We start from the raw sequence: 17049 nt of genomic DNA, 5'->3' as shown, positions 1-17049 counted from the left end.
ATCGGCACTTTTTAAATAATCAGAAAGCATGATCTACCGTGGGTTATTATCGGTATACTTGACCGACGATACCTCAGTTAGAAATTAACGACCGCTCAAATGTCGAGAAAGTGTTACGACTGTTGTTTTATAGCACAGATGTTTCGTCGATTCGGTGTCGTCGATGAGTCAATTTTTATAGTCTACGACATCACCGCAAGCAATTAGTAAATGTTACACCGTCAAAAAAATGTCATGGACGTCGTGTTTCATCAGTTGATTGTTGAGGATATGCCGATTTATTCATTGGCAAGACGGTCATCAACTAGCCATCGGTTATGCCTAGTATATAAATAGTCACTGCAACACCGATGGTAAGCCGTCAGAAACCCGTAGCATGAACAAATAAAAATAATATCATATTTAGTATTTATATTACCACAGTTGCACTCACATCATTTAATTAATCATTCCAAGCATTTAACTTAATAAAATCACATTCAAATAGTTAATTATCCTATCAAATAACTAAATAAATGGAATGCATTAAATTTAGCATAAAATATCCCTGCTCATCCTCCCCATGTCTCTCCTCATCCTCATCATCCTCTGCCTCTTCCCCCATCCTCCTCCTTCAATGCTTCCTTTCCTCATTGCTTCATTCGCTGTTGGAACACACTGAACCAAGTCTTCAACTTGGCCTCCATGTTTGCCTTTAGCTCCAACCTTATCTGAGAGAAGCGGGTCTCCATCTAGGCAGTGAATGCAACAACATGCCTAGAGACATCCTCCTTCTATGCAGTAGACGTAGAAGCTGCAGATGCACTAGTGGATGAGTAGGAGTCGTAGAGAAACACCAGTAAGCCGAGCCCTTAAACTTGACCATTCTTCTTCCTTCCAGCAACCTCACTCCATAGGTCGTACTTGTACGGATTACGATCTTGGATCGTAATACTACCGAACTTCTATGATTGAATCTTCTTCAGCAGTTGGAATCTCCCTTGTAAAGAAAAAAAAGTAGTTGCATACAATTAGACATAACATGCATTAACATCAAACTAGTTTAGTTTGTTAATTACGTGGGTCGCACGGGATCTGTCATTGATCCACAACTGGTCGGATTGCCTTCTATGAATGTGCTCATGTATATCGGTATTAGAGGGCTCTCGTCCCAATGTCATATCATATTGTTTCAAATTTGACTCGCAAGCTCGTCAATAAGTTAAGCTCGAACTGAATCACCTCGCTTACACCCTTAATACCGCAAACTCAATTTTCAGATCTATAAGACTTTATCAAATATCATATTCTTAAAATTAAAGGTGTCCAAAAAGTTTGACATTCACAAATAATTTAATTATTGGTATTTGTATGAGTGTTTAACTAAATGAGCTGGGCTCATTAAAACTTCATTTGGTACATACGTTTAACATGCCAAATAGGGACAAGAGTCTATTAGAATATGTACATTTCTACATACATGAAAATTCATATTATTCCTTTATTTTATAATCATAATCTAATGACTATACTTTAGGAATTATAAATATATATATTAGAATTTCATGAATCCTAATTTATGTTGTGCTATATGAAATCATACATTTTATTTTTTTTTTTGAAAAAACATTAGCAAGAAAACTTTTGACTTGGACCGTGCATGTTAGTTATTCCTATTTTACTTAGTTTTATTGGATAAAAAAGCAGCCCACCACCAGTAAACTCTCCTTACACTTCAATAACACAATGGTGTTTGACTGATTGCAAAAGAGTTGAGCCTAATACCTTAAGGTGTCAATATTAGACTCCATATAAAAATCCCACAGAAAAAAAAAAAAAAAAAAAAAAAAAAAACAGGTTCAGATCAGCCCGTGAGTCATATGTATATATATATATATATATAGAGAGCTTTGTGCAAGCTTAAGTGACTAGAAAAAAAACAAACGTACTTCAGTTATGCTTGCTCAAGTCGAGTTTAATTCAAAAACAATTCTTTTATCATTATTATTTTCTTTTTTAGGTTTGTGAATAGTAATATATTTTGAAACATATAAGTGACAAAAATATAAAAATCATATTTTAAATGTTAATGATATGCTTCCAACAAATCAACATTATCCGACATAAATCTCCAGACATAACACGGATCTCGAAATAATTCTTTGAGTAAAAAAAATATTCAAACATCAATAAAAAGTCATTTAGACCTCCGACTTCAGCAAAATTACAATCAAACTGACCGACTCAACGAGACAGACCCAATGATATCAAAATTAGTCTAATTCGAGTCAAATTAAGCTCTGATCAAGTCATTAAACCACCATTGAAAGTTTTCTGGGCATATTTAGAAGGTCAAATAAATGTCGAATCTAACAAGCCTATAGTTGAATCGAGGATTTTGACAAGAAGAATCCAAAGAGTCAAAGATTACTACATTCCGACATCGTTAAGATACTAAAAAAATCCAGCAAACGTTGTATGATAGAAGAAAACTCTCCATACTGTCCAATCAAACTGATTCATATTCCTGTATTAATTACTCTAAAAAATCTATAAATAGAACTCACGCCTCTTGTGAGGGGTAGGGGCGTTTAAGGTTTGAGGAGAGCTTAAGACTTGAAGAAGAGCTTAAAACATTGAGATGAAGCTAAATTCTAGCACTACTTCGATCGCCGTCGACCACCGTCGATAGTCTCAGACCACCGTAAACCGCCATCAAACAATCCTGCGTCTGTCGACCTGCGCTAATCGTCTTCTAGCATCGTCTGTCGTCTAGTATCGTCTGTCATCGTTGAGCATCGCCGACCGCCGTCGTCGATCACCGCCGATCACCTTTAAGCATTGTCTGTCGCCGTTGAGTATCGTCTATCGTAGTTGAGCATCGACGAAAGCCGTCGACAACTGCCAACCATCGCTGACTACCGCAGACCACCATCAATCACCACCTGCTAGTCACTGCCGATCGCTATTAGTCACCATTCGTTCCCTACCAAAAGTTCATCCACATGTCAACGTAGTAACTTGGGAGATCCTCTAGCTATTTCCCACATGTGGGAGAAGAAGTTGTATTTGTAATTATTATTTATAGTGAAGCTCTTCAATTAGATCAACATCTAGTTGTTTTTTCATTTACAAATTTTCCACGTAAATTCTTCTGGTGTCCTTATTAGTTGCTTTCTCTTTTCTAAGAGTTTGTTGAATCTTCGTACCACGTTAGAATGATAATCAGCTACTCAATTACCACGAATTTTCTAGCATGCATCAATTTGACATCATATGTGGGTAGCGGAGCTCCGTTCTACATTGAGCTAATCCAAAGATGGCTCAAAACTGATTAAAAAATACCATGAGGTGATCCAAATATGGCTCAAAATTGACTAAAAAAAACTTGATTTAATGTTTTGGCACATAATTTCACTTATTTATTTCAATATAATCTTAATTCTAACTAAATTTCAAATTAATTTTTGAGCAGTTAAATTCACTGTCCTTAAAGACGTGGAATGTTGATTTAGGAAGATGATTATAGCCTCCGTTGATGGAGTGGGCAAAATAATGGCATATGATTGAGGAGTTAATTAAATGTTAAATGTTCCGTTTAATAATTGGATTTCACCACACCCCTAATTTTATGGTTGGTTAGGTTTTCCCCGAAGCGCGTGTCGGTACTTGCGGTTTGTCGCGGCGATGGCCATCGAGGATGAGGAGATCACCGGGCCCAGCAACAGTGGCAGGAATGAACCTGCCGTGGACTTTCTCCCGAAGACGGCCTCCGCCTATGGCGATCCTCGTTACTGGTCGGCCTGTCCTTCGCCGCCGCTTTTCCTTTCCTACTTTTTTTGTATTCGTTTAGTTTTCTGATTCTATATATTTCCGGTTCACGGCGGAGGAGCACTATGAGTGGCTCAAAGAGTACTCGCACTTTCAGCACCTCATCCTTCCAAATATATGCCCCGAACATTCTGTATGCTCCTTTATCTATTTCTATCAAAACCTCTGATTTGTAGTTTTCAGTTTTTTCTTGTGTATAAATTGCTTCAACGGGCTAGGTTTCTGGTTAGATTTTAGAATTGGGTTGTGGGAATTCACAACTCAGCGAAGATCTGCACGGTGAGGGTGTGATCGATGTAACTTGTATCGATCTCTCTGCGATTGCTGTGCAGAGGATGAGACAACGCTTGAAAGAAAAAGGTTTGTATCGTATCTGATCGTTCCATCCTCTCTTTTCTTTTTGTTCTTGATAACGTGGTTACACGCTTTTATTAAGTATGATTGATTGTAACTTAACTGCTTGCCCTGGCTAAAGCACAGTAGTAAGTGTTGTTTCAAAGTCTTCATTTCTAATTATTATTATTTTTTTTTGGTGTTTTATTTCAAGGAATCAAAGTGATTCAGGCTGACATGCTTGACCTTCCATTTGAGAGTGAGAGCTTTGATATTGTTATAGAAAAAGGAACAATGGTAAGTGACAGTCTTTCTGTTTCATCCTGGCATGCATTCATTTGTTTTTGTTGCCCCATCTTGGAGTGTGTTGATTCCATTTATGAGGTCCATAGGTACTGCTAATTTGATTCAGCATCATTTTTTCACATTATTCTACTTTCATATGGTTGGCTTTTTTTAATCTTTTATTTTTGTTTCAAATCATATTGGATGATGCACAAGCTAGTTGTTTTATGTTGCAGAATTGTTTTTGCAAGATTTTAGTATTTTACCTTTGATCTATTATTTGTTAAACCAAATACTTCCACAGTAGTTCAAGTTTCTTGTCCTTTTGATGTATCAGGTTCCCGTCATTTATATGGTCAGTTGTTCGTTCCATCCAATTTAACTTTAGCATTCATTTTCTCATCTATATATTTTTTCACTTCTTAATAATTGTAAATACTTAGATCCATAATGGGCCTATTTATTATTTGATATTCCATAATTTTTTTCAATAATTATCAATTTTACCTCCACTAAGGTTTGATACCATGTGCTTAGTATTCTTCTTAAACCTTCTTTTCATTATGGACATAATTTTTTCAAGCGTATATTCCCTTGCTCTCTTCCATAATTTCGTTATAGGATTCTTAAAATGTTTCCCTTTAGATAACTATAACTATGGACATCTTATTTATTCTTGAATGTTGCCAAAATGTTTCTTCTTCAACCATGGAACTTTTTCTTAGATTTATAGAAATTTAAGCAGATGAACAACTCCTATACCCTCTCATAATCTCTAGAACTTGTATTTCATTGAGACTTGAAATGTTATTTTCTTGCATTTTCTTCAATGCTCAATTTCACATTATGGGGTAATGTATAATATATTTTATGGTTTTTACTTGCATTAATCTTATAAGAATACATCCTACCTAATTCTTTTTTTATATTTTTAAAAATAGTGTTATTTTATTTTTTGATATTTTCATTTTAAAATCAGAGCAGGTTATTTTTAGTGTTAGCAAATCTAATTGAATCAAATTTTATTTATCTCATTGTTCAGCCTGAGCTATTTTATATACTTTAATTTCTCCTTCCATAATGTTTATCATCTCTTACATATCATCAATTTATATGACAGCTTAGATTAACATCTTATGTGTAAAATGTTTTAGCTTGCTGTTGCTAGTTTTAATTATATTTTCTCTCTTTTATTTTATAGGTATGCTGTTTCTCTTTAATGATTATTAGTACCTCCTTACTCCACTGCCAAATATCTTCTTTATGATTTATTTCTAGATATTTTTTTGCAATTAATCATCTTTTACATCTTGTTCGGTTCCATTTTCTAACTTCTACTCACCTCCCTCAACAATCAATCAACAAATTCTCATTTCTAAACCACATCATCTCATGTCATGAAGATTTTTCTCGTTTGGTTAGTTTGTTAATATTTTAATATATGCATCCATTATTATTAACTTTTGCTGTGTAGTTATTCTACTGCAATCATCTTAAAATTTTTGAAAGAATTTTATTTTAATGTAAAAAAATAAAGTCTATCTAGTATGGTAGCTATACTTCTAGGAGTAGCAAAGTGCTCATTTTTTTTAGGCTACATATTCACTGTTGCAAGAACAATTGCTAATGAAGTCAAACATAGATTCTTCGATCACATTTTGATCTCTTATATGAGACTTTTACAATGATTCCTACTAAAAGCTACATGTTCATTTAAATTATATCCAATATTTATACCCCCTTATTCATACAATGCAATACTTAATATATGTTCTCCCATTTTTTTAAAAAACTCTTTGTAGTCAAAAGCACTTGTGACTATAACTGTATAATGTCCCCACTAGTATTGAGCTTATACAAGATCAATTTTATTTTTACACCTCCATCCACTACATTCTCTGCATCAACTTAATACTCTTTTTTTCAACATTTAGTAACTTAGACCCAATGTTCCTTTAATTTTAGTTGTTCCATTAAGTTTCTCACTAGCATACATTTTTCTTTCATCCTTCTCTTAACTTTTTATCTATCTCACGCTATTTCCTTTGCTCTCAGTGCTACTAATTTATTTAAAATTTTCAGATTTCTTCCCCTAGCCTTAGATATTTTATATATCTCGTTTTCTCCTTCCACAGTATTCATAATGTTATATATCACCAGTATTCATAATGTTATATATCACCAAAATCTAATTTTAGCTTATTCATAATGTTATATATCACGAAAATCTAATTTTAGCTGCAATTAGTTTTTTAGTTGCACAACTTTTGGCTTCTTATTGCATGTTGTGATGGTATTTTATTTTTTTGTTATGTTTCACTCTATTAAATTATAGTTTCATCTCACTCCAATATCAGGTGTTCTTGCTTTTGTTTCATATATTTATAGGTTTTTATGTGATTCTAGCGATTACTGTTTCATCCAATTGGTCATCATTTTCACAACTAGCACCAATATTTATTTTCTCTTCACTTCTATCAACACTTGATCTTTTATGATTAATAATGTTTTACTTTTTAAAATTTTGCAAATTTTGTAGTACTAACTCTAGTGGCAGAGTTGTAACCATGGGTGATCAAATCATTAAAAGGTGTGAACGTTTTAGATATCTTGGGTCTATTGTTCGAAATGATGGTGATATAGATGAGGATATTAGTAGAATCCAAGCTGGTTGGTTGAAGTGGAGGAATGCATTAGGCCTATTGTGTGATAGAAAAGTACCGCTTAGACTGAAAAGAAAATTTTAGAAGATGATGGTGAGACCTGTAATGCTCCATGGCGCTGAATGTTGGCCTTTAAAAGAGAGAATGCGAAATTAATACATCCATGATAAGGTTTGCTCTAGTGGCAGACAAGATTGGAGAGAGTTGTCTTAGATGGTTTGGTCACATTAAACTTCGACCATCTCATGATCCAGTTAGGAAAGTAGATGTTTTAAATTTGACTTATGTTAATAAAGGCAGAGGTAGACCTAAAAAAAAATTGGGCATATTGTATAAAAAAACGATCTCGAGCTATTAGAATTAAACTTAGTAGGATGCAATGGAGAAAAAAAGATTAATGTATCTGACCCCACTTAGTGGGATAAAGGCTTGTTGTTGTTGTTGTAAAGTTTGTAATTTTTTTTTGTTAAATGAGTTTTTATTTGAATTCTTTTAAAGTGAATGCATTTTAGAAATACTATGTTTTTTGAATGCATGCATTTTTTAAAAAGCATGAGTTTTTTTTGTTTAGTTTGGACACATTTAAAATTTGTCAAAAATCGATATGTCGTGGTAGTCCAAATCTCCTGCACAAATGCTTTACATTTTTCTTCAAATTAAGCATCAATTTTTTTATCAATCTTGTACTATAACACTGTTATTGTCGGGTTCCAAGCCCTGAATACGAATAGTTGATCGTTGCATTATTTAGTCCACATTCATTGTAAAATTTTTTGTCGAAAAATTGACATGAATTTTTAAATTATTATGCCAATTCTAGGATGCCCTTAGATCCGACATGCTATATGACGAATACAGTGAAAAATGTGCTAGGGTCATTGCACTGATGTCCAGATGTAGTATTAAATAAGTAAAATTTTTCAAATTATGAATGATGCAAGCAAAAAAAAATACTCCATGAATCTAAATTTATGATATGAACTTGTAGTATAAGTACTTTTACAGTTAAATTAATAAAATTAGTAAATATTTTTCTTAGGAAAATAAATATCTTATGCATTCAAGAAATTAAATGGGTTAGAAAAAAGGATAATGAGATTGATAGTTTTGTTTTTAAACTTTTGTATTTAGATTGTAAATGTAATGCTATAAAAAGTAATAGAATTGAAGATATAATTATAGCTTTAAAATATGTTCTTGATACTAAATTTTTAATGCTATCAACGCTTATAACTTTGGTATTCAATTAGAAAATGTAATATTGTAAAAATTAATATAATTAGAGATAAAATTATATTTTCAAAGGTTATTATTGATATTAAGATTTTCAATTTTATAAGTGCTATGTTTTCCAATTAAATTTGGATATATGCTCAAAAGAAAAATTTTGGAATGATCTAGAAGAATTAATATAAATGATACATCTTAAATTTTTTTTTTAATTGGAGGAGATTTAAATAGACATATTGGTAGAATGAAGATAGATTTTAGAAGTATTCATGGTATATGGTTTTGGAGTTACTAATAAATAATGTAAAGTCATATTAAATTTTACTTTATGTTATGATTTTCTTAATGTTATTATTTTTTTTAAGAAAAAAAATGAACATATTAATACTTATAAGAATGAATCTATTAAATCATAAATTCATTATCTTCTAATGAGTAAAATAAATTGTCAAGTATGTAACTCAATTCCAAGTGAAAATTTGATTATTTAACATAAATTATTACTTTTGGATTTTAGGATGAAAGGTTGAAAGATGAAAATCATAACAAAATATTGGTATATAATAAGATGGTGATACTTAAACGCCACAAATTAGATTATTTTTATGAGTAAATTCAGGATTTTAATATTTGTGATGTTCATGAAAATTATAATATAACGTGGGATAAATAATTAGTACTATTAAGCAAGTTACATAAAATACACTTGGAGAATCAAAAGAAAAAACTCTTATGAATAAAAATATTGAGTGGTGAAAAAATAATGCACAAGAAAAAAATAATTAGATGTTTTGTTATGAAAATTGATTTATATATAAAAATTTGGAAAATTGAAAAATTATAAGATGATCTCTTGAGAGTGTAAGAGAATAATTTATGAGGCTAAGAATTCTTTTTTTAGTGATCGTTATAATAGATTAAATATTAAAGATGATGAAACGTATATGCATAAACTAGCTAAGCAAATGGATAAGTAAAAAAATTTGTTCTAGTAAACTGTAGTAAAGATGGGAATACACAAGTTCTTTCTTAGATGAGAATGCTAAAATATTTTGATAAATTTTTCAATGAAGATTGTGAAATTATGATTGACTTTAGTTATCTTAATATCGTAACTAATAATATATATTTTTTTATTTCTACCATCACATTTGTAAAACAGAAGTTGATAAGGTTTTAAAAAGATGAAATTTGGAAAAGCTTTAGGTCATAATGTTATTCCAATAGAACTGTGAAAATATTTAGGAGATATGACAATTTTTTTACTTATTAAACCTTCTAATATTATTTAAAAAATTAAAAAATTATCTGATGAGTAAAGAAAGAGTCTATTGATTTATATTTTTAAGAATAAAAGAGATGCACAACTTTGTTGTTATTATAAAAGAATTAAGTTAATGTGTCATATATTAAAGTTAACGGGCGACAATAATTGAATGGAAGTTATGATGTGATACAAAAATTTCTCCAAATCAGTTTGGATTTATGTCGGGCAAGTTTAATATGGAAGTTATATATTTATTGAGAGGTTTGATGGATAAGTGTATATAGAGTAAAGATGGTCTATATATACTTTTTTGTTGAATTAGAAAAAGATTATGATAAGGTTCCAAGAGAAGTATTTTGGAGAATTCTAGAAAAAAAGTGTTGATATTGCTTATATTCATGTCATTAAAAATATATCTACTAAAGCTTTTACTTGTTCGAACACAAGTAGGATTGACCAAGTTTTTTTTTTCTATTTTATTTGAATTATATTAGGGATCAAATTTAAACCTATATTTTTTTACTTAAGTTATGAATGTTTTTACTAGACATTTACATGAGATTGCACCTTGGTATATGTTATTAATTTATGATATTCTTCTTGTGGATAAGAGCAGAGAGAGTTCAGGAAACACTTAAATTATGGAGGTCAAGTTTAAAGTCTAAAGGCTTTCATTTGAGTAAATCTAAAACTAAATACATGAAATGTAATTTTAGAAGTAGCTAACCTAATGGTGAGGTTATAATAATGGTTGATCAAGTTATTAAAAGGAGTGAATGTTTTAGGCATCTCAGGGCTAATTTCGAAAGTGATGGTGATAAAGTAGTAATAACAATTATTGATGGGAATGACTACTTTATCATCAATATGTTATTACTACAATTAATGATAGATTAATTGCTATGAATAATTTATCTTTGCCTTATGAATGGATTGGTTTCAAAGATAAAATTATCATGTTTGGATAACTATTATTGAGGTATAGTATTCCTTGATTTAAATTCTAGCAAATTAAAATAAAACAAGTCATCAATAATCGAGTGTGTCATTTGCAGGTATCATAGATTGTAATTAACCTTAAGTATAGGGTTTATATCAAGGAAGAATATATTAATGAAATAAAAAAAAAACTTTGTTGCACTTAATTATGAGATAAAAAATATCACTTATTTTGGTCATATGAGTTGAAAGCGTAAATTTCAGTTATTAGTGCTATGAGTTGCAACAAAATATTACTTATTTCAGGATTAGAAAATTTAGGGTTGATGCGTGCTAGAAAATTCGCGGCGGTAGAGTAATGGATTATCGTCTTAGCGTTGCACGAAAATACAGCACACACTCAGATGACAGTGAATCAAGCTGTGATCACACCAGAAATTTTTACGTGGAAAACCCGTAAAAAGGGAAAAACCACGGGGCCTTGCCCAGTTGTAAAAATCCACTATAAGATGATAATTACAGATGCCCCTTGTCCCACAGGCGGGAAATGGTTACTAGCTTTCCACGTTATGACGTCGACTGATGACGTCCAGTAAGCGGTGGTTGACTTTTTAAGGGGGGGGGGACAGGGGGGGTGGTTCGTGGTGGGCGGTGGGTGGTGGTCGACGACGATCGACGATGGCGAGGATGATCTTGGACTTAAGCTCTTTCTCAAAGCCTCATGTTCTCTCTTAAGCCTCCCCCCCCTCATGTGAGGGGTGAGGCTCTATTTATAGTGTTTTGAGTGCAATTAATGCAGAAATATGAACCATCTTGATCGGACGGCCCGGAGAGCTTCCCTTGATCATATAGCTTTTGATGGACATTTGAGTGCCTTAACGGTGTCGGAATTGAGCAATCTTAGGCTCGTTGGATTCGTCTTTTTGAGACGCTCGATTCAACTATAAACTCGCTAGAATCGGCATCTGTTTGACCTTTCAAATGCCTCCAGAAATCATCCAATAGTGGTTTAATCACTTGATCCGACGCTGATTTGACTCGGATTGGACTAACTTTTATATCATTAGGTCCGTCTCATCGAGCGATCAATTTAGCTATAATTTTGTTGAAATCTGAACTCCGGATGACTTTTGATTGAGGTTTAAATGTTTTTTTTTTGTTCAAAAGGTTGCCTCGAGATCCGTGCATGCCCCAAGATTTGTGCTAAATGATGAACATTTGTTAGTGGCGTATCAAGGATATGTTTGGATTCAGGCTTTAACATGATATTTTGGAGGTCTCTTTGAGTTCACAATCTATGAAATTAGTAATATTTTTGTTGCAAAAGCTATTTGTTCACTATTATTAGATTATGCGTTATGGAAATCACTCACAGTTTCTTCAATCACATTTACATATCTCATTTCATCCTAATGTCGCTTCTCATTGAACATTCTTCATCTCTATTAGAAGCTTCATGTTCATTTTAATTTCTTCCAATAATTGTCGTTTCCTCCTCATGCATATACTTTAGTATTCAATCCATTTTTTCCTGAAAAAAATTTTTAATGCTATTTTTAAATAAAACTTGAGGTGTATGAGCAAGTGATGCCTTTATATTAACTCAGCTTATTATATATAGTTTCTCATTAATTTGTCAGTTCAAGAGTTTTATTTTTCATCCATCCCTATTTGCAATTGCCTATAATCTCTTTAATATATTTGGATTTTTTATTTTCCTTCCATGAAGTTTTTTCATGCATGCATATTTATTCTTAAAAGTGTCTACTAATATTCTATCCTTAACATTGAATGCAAATTTCAGATTTTTTTTTTGTTCTATTTTTAAGGAAACCTAGTCAATTACCTATATTTGGTTTTAATAAATTGCGGCATGTCAGTTGTTTTTGATGCCTTTTATCTCACTCTTTTCTATTTTTCATTAAAATCTGCAATATGGCTGTATCATATCGGAATGATGTCTTAGGCTGTAAGCCAACCACCTCTTAATTTTAATTTCTATTGGGCTATTTTGTAGGGTGTCTCCTTAGGAAACATCTAGCAGTACAATCGTCCATTTTGCTTAATTTCATGGATTTTACCATAGTTGTTTGTTTGTTTCTCAAACTAACATAAATTTTTAACTTTTTTCGTCCAAGCTTGGGATAGACATTGTAGACTATATTAATCTATTTTCAATTACCTAGCAAACCAAATTGTTAAGTATTGTTTTAAACTTCACTGGGATTCCTGTTCTAAATCCTCTTAAACCTTCATTTAGCTCTATTGTTGCTCCTTGATTTTTGTTGAACTTTTTGCTAGTTTATTGCGGTTGATGAACCAACGAGCCAAGTGCTTTAGCTGTTTTTTAGGCTGAAATAATTAATAAATTGTTTCCAACGTCTTTATCAAGGTGAAGTGCTGCAAGTTTGAGGCATGACGCATCAATATTTTGGCAGAATGTTTATATGAATGATCAGCTCAAGTATTGTGGCTGATTTATCTTTGAGCGTACAATATCAAGTTATCTACTTAAAGATGATATATTTCGAATGACTATACAGATTCAGAGCTGTTACTCCAGCATCATTTGTGAATAATAAATTGTATACAACAATTTTCTTTTCTTCCTGTAGGCTCAAATATCTTGTCAATTTGGCACCTTTCTGATTTATGGATGCGTTAACATGTATAATGACGGAAATCCCCGGACTTTTGGCCACCTTTGTCATCTCTACTCCATCCTCGAAAGCCCCACCTTATGTCCCTTTTTTTTATTGTTCTTTGTAGGGAGAACCAAACTTCAAGGTCTTTTGCGGCTTTGGCTGTGCTTAGCATCAAATACCTGTCACCTTGACTTTTTGGGTTGCCATTGAAAGCAGTATGATTTGCTCCAGAACATGTATTTCATTCCTTAATGGCATGTGAACAAATAATGAAAGGATAAATATAGTGAAGTACTAACAGAATACAGCTGTTCTCATTGGGCTATCGTAGATCTTGTTCATTTCAGTCATCAAAAGGACTATTCTTCCTTCTCTTTGCTGTCTGCTGTGATTATGGTGTACTGAAATTGAAGATCTGGTGGCAGCCCTAGCTGTGGTGGCAGCCCTAGCTGTATTGAACATCAAAGAACTTCCACCAGGACTTGTTCTTTCTAGTGTTCAGTCATTGAAAGAATTATTAACTGGCAATTCTTATTCCTTGCTTAACCTTGAAAGTTTAAAAGCGCAAAAATTTATTAAAAAGCATAGGCGCAAAATTGTCCAAGTTGTTTTAGGTTGTAGTTTGATGAAAGTATTATGCTAAGATTGACATGAATATGGAGCAAGTAGGTATCCAAGGCGAATATCTGATATTCAGGAGTTAAAATTTCCTTCATAAAATATCTATTGATTTTAATTTGATATTTTTATCTCCCGATTCTTGTTGTCCAAGAATTAATGTAACTAATAAATGTATTTCCTGGCTAGTATTTGGCCTTACTTTTCAATCACTTCTAATCTTCTCATGAGAGTAGAGTTTTTCTGGAAAAAAAACACTTGTAGTGATGTTGTTCTCACTGTTGTTGCAAACCTTGCTTGATGGCGTGTGTAAAACAATGTAGAATGACAGCTAGATTATTACTGAGTTTTTGTTATCACCGCCATTCAGAGATTTTCCTACCGTTTGTTGTATTGGCCTGAGTACTGTAGCAATAGTCTGTTGCAGTTTCATTACCTTGGTTAAGAATTGTCTACAATCTGCATTGAGATTATCATTTTGGATTTGAAGGATGTATTGTACGTTGACAGTGGTGATCCATGGAATCCCAGGTCTGATACAGTAAGCAAAGTGATGCAAATGCTAACAGGCGTGCACAAGGTTCTGAAACCAGATGGAATTTTCATCTCCATTTCTTTTGGACAGGTAAAAAGAAGTTGGGTAAATTATATATACATGTTCACTTTACATTTTTTCACTTAAATTTACTGTCCCATACATACAGCCACACTTCAGGCGTCAACTGTTTGAAGCTCCATGTTTTACATGGTCTGTCGAATGGAAAACATTTGGGGAAGGATTTCATTATTTCGTATACACTCTGAAGAAGGTGAGAAACTTAGCTATTTTTGCCTTTATGTTTTAGATTTATTTGCTGAAAAGTTAAAATGTCCATTTATTGTATTCCATTTTGTGATTGTGCTGTTTATTTGATGAATTCATTTTACACTGCAACATTGAATGAAGAAATAAAGTTTGATAGGTTTCTTTATGTGCAGCAATTTTTTATTTTTGTGTAGATGGCGGATTAGATAAAAAGTATGGTAAATGAGAAGAGTTATATGGATGTACAATAATACACACACATTTGAACTTATTTAATGTTTTCTTTCCTGCATGTGCCTCATTTTTCAGGGAAGGCGGTCTTGTGAAAGCAAATACCCGAGCATTGATGATGCGTGCGTTGTTCCCGGAATGAGTTTGATCCACGATGAGCTGGACGATGAGGATTTTATATTTCGAGTTGATATATAGACGGACTGGGAATTTAATTGGCATACTTTTTGTTTTTCCCGACACCCTTGTTTAGTACTAGTATAACTTCTAAGTTTTTTATTTTTTGTTTTCAAACAAAGCCTTAAGACATCTAAAAAGTTATTGGCTTTTAATCATCCAGACGTTTTGGGTCTCCTCGCACCAAAAATTTTTTAACTGGACTCTTTCTCAGGCAGCCTTTGCTAGATTAAGGGTCTGTTTGGCGCAGCTGCAACTTCTCAGCTTTTCAACTGCAGCTGTGCTGCCCCAAGAAGCTACTGCGGGGAGGCTGACCGTCTGGTTGGTGCAGCTGTGTGAAAATAGAGGTGGGGCAGTTGTTTTTGAATAAAAATGATCATACTGCCCTTGTTTGATAAAACTGTTTAAAAGGAAACTGTAACAATCATTTTTTTAAAACTTCAAAAGCAGAAATACATTTCTAAACAGAGCAGAAGGTTCATATGCACTAATGACCTAATAGTGAGCCCCGAAAGTGAGGTCAATCCATGTGAAAAGTTTCATTCATCATATAAGGTAAAATATTATAAACTATCTTCTCATTTTCAATACTAGTGTGAGGTCAATCCATGAACAACGAGCTTGCATGCCACTTACTTTATGTGCTAAACATGTATAAATTAGAATTCAACAATTTCTAAGCAATCTCAAAAGCCATAAATTTAATACTTGTATGGCTAAGCAATACAAATCAAGCCACCTTCCATGAAAAGGAGCCATGATAGCTCACAAATCAAGAGTGGTAAGGGATAGAAGTAGATTGCTGGCCATGATCTCATGGAACAAATCCATGCTTGATGTCATTGAAGATTGGGAGCCATACATATCTTTTTTATATATAAAATAGAAACTTCGGGATAGCTTAAAAAGATTAAAATAGTGAAGCTTCCCTAGAAAAAAGCATGTGTTTTTCAATATAGAAAAAATACTGAAGCTTCCTCATTGCTAGCTCTTTTTTTTCTCCGTCAATCTTCCTTAATGATAGCAGAGCTACAATTTTAACAGCAAGGAGATGATAAATTTCTCCTCATCAACATTCCTACAAATCATTAGTCCATTACCCCAACAACTCACCCGGTGTAAATCTCTGCTCCTAAGTTATAAGAGTATCATTCTAAATTACTTATATTTTTAAGAAGAAAACAAGGGCATAATGTTTGAATTTCTCAAAACCTCATAGTGTAAATAGGTAAATGTAAAACCCAACCACTCGCCCGATGTTTTACTCTTCATGGCAGGAATCTCATAATTATAATAGGCAGCTTGAAGAAAAAATCATACAAACCTCATATACCTACTTATAAAATGAGGTGATTTAAATTGCGGAATTAGATTAGAATTACAATAGAAGATATCAAAATTTTGTAAATGTTTACCGGGCTAGTGCTGCTAAAGCCAGTAGACTCGAAAAAAGAAAACATTCTGAGCTGTACTAATGCTTGACGCTAGAATATAAGAGAGATTAAACAATAAGAAATCATGATAATGGCACAAGGATGAAAAAGCCAACCTCAAGAGCTACCCACCTTCATAGTTTATACCAGAAGGCGAAAGAGAGGAATAAGCCACATTCAACCAAAGCATCAGTGGAAGAAAGCTTAGTGCCCAGTATGAATAAAAGCCCCGGAAAATCTTGCTTTCTTTCATATTCATTTAACTAAACTTCCAATCTCAAAATATCACTCCAACAACAAAAAACACTAGAAGAATCCTTCAAAAGCTGCAGATTGCTGAAATGGAATCCCGAAGAAATACCTGCACCTGTTAATAAACTTGCGGAAGAAACAAAAGAGAAACTTCTTCTTTACAAGATGCAAATCCAAAAGAGAAATTATCACTCTCAGCAAGGATAGCAAAAAAGGAGCCATCTTTCCAACCAGACTCCACCTACAGACCTCCCAATAACCAGAACCCAGATGCAAAATACAACCTTTATCCGTTTAAATGAATAAAATCGTACCCTACAAAGCTCAATAGCCCAGATCAGCCAAAAGCCCGAATAACCTC

At 32.9% G+C, this 17049-nt stretch overlaps 1 protein-coding gene across 1 annotated transcript; it reads left to right on the top strand.

Annotated features, from left to right (window-relative positions):
* The first annotated feature begins 3666 nt into the window (after nt 1–3666).
* Nucleotides 3667–15165, top strand: LOC110031943 (endothelin-converting enzyme 2). The gene is made up of 7 exons (XM_020735393.1): nt 3667–3780; nt 3833–3943; nt 4041–4170; nt 4358–4440; nt 14281–14415; nt 14495–14599; nt 14905–15165. Exons 1-7 carry the CDS (start codon nt 3667–3669, stop codon nt 15022–15024), a joined length of 798 nt encoding a protein of 265 aa, XP_020591052.1. The 3' UTR covers nt 15025–15165.
* Nucleotides 15166–17049: the final 1884 nt, after the last annotated feature.

The sequence above is a fragment of the Phalaenopsis equestris genome, unplaced genomic scaffold (assembly GCF_001263595.1).
Source record: "Phalaenopsis equestris unplaced genomic scaffold, ASM126359v1 Scaffold000873, whole genome shotgun sequence".
Classification (NCBI taxonomy): domain Eukaryota; kingdom Viridiplantae; phylum Streptophyta; class Magnoliopsida; order Asparagales; family Orchidaceae; genus Phalaenopsis; species Phalaenopsis equestris.
This window is presented reverse-complemented; position numbering and strand designations above follow the sequence as displayed.

Bases quoted from the DNA above. Each gene is read 5' to 3' on its own strand.
- LOC110031943 (XM_020735393.1), top strand. From the start codon at position 3,667: ATGGCCATCGAGGATGAGGAGATCACCGGGCCCAGCAACAGTGGCAGG. The intron at 3,781-3,832 runs GCCTGTCCTTCG...GTATTCGTTTAG, and splicing joins GCGATCCTCGTTACTGGTCG to TTTTCTGATTCTATATATTT. The intron at 4,171-4,357 runs GTTTGTATCGTA...TTTTATTTCAAG, and splicing joins ACAACGCTTGAAAGAAAAAG to GAATCAAAGTGATTCAGGCT.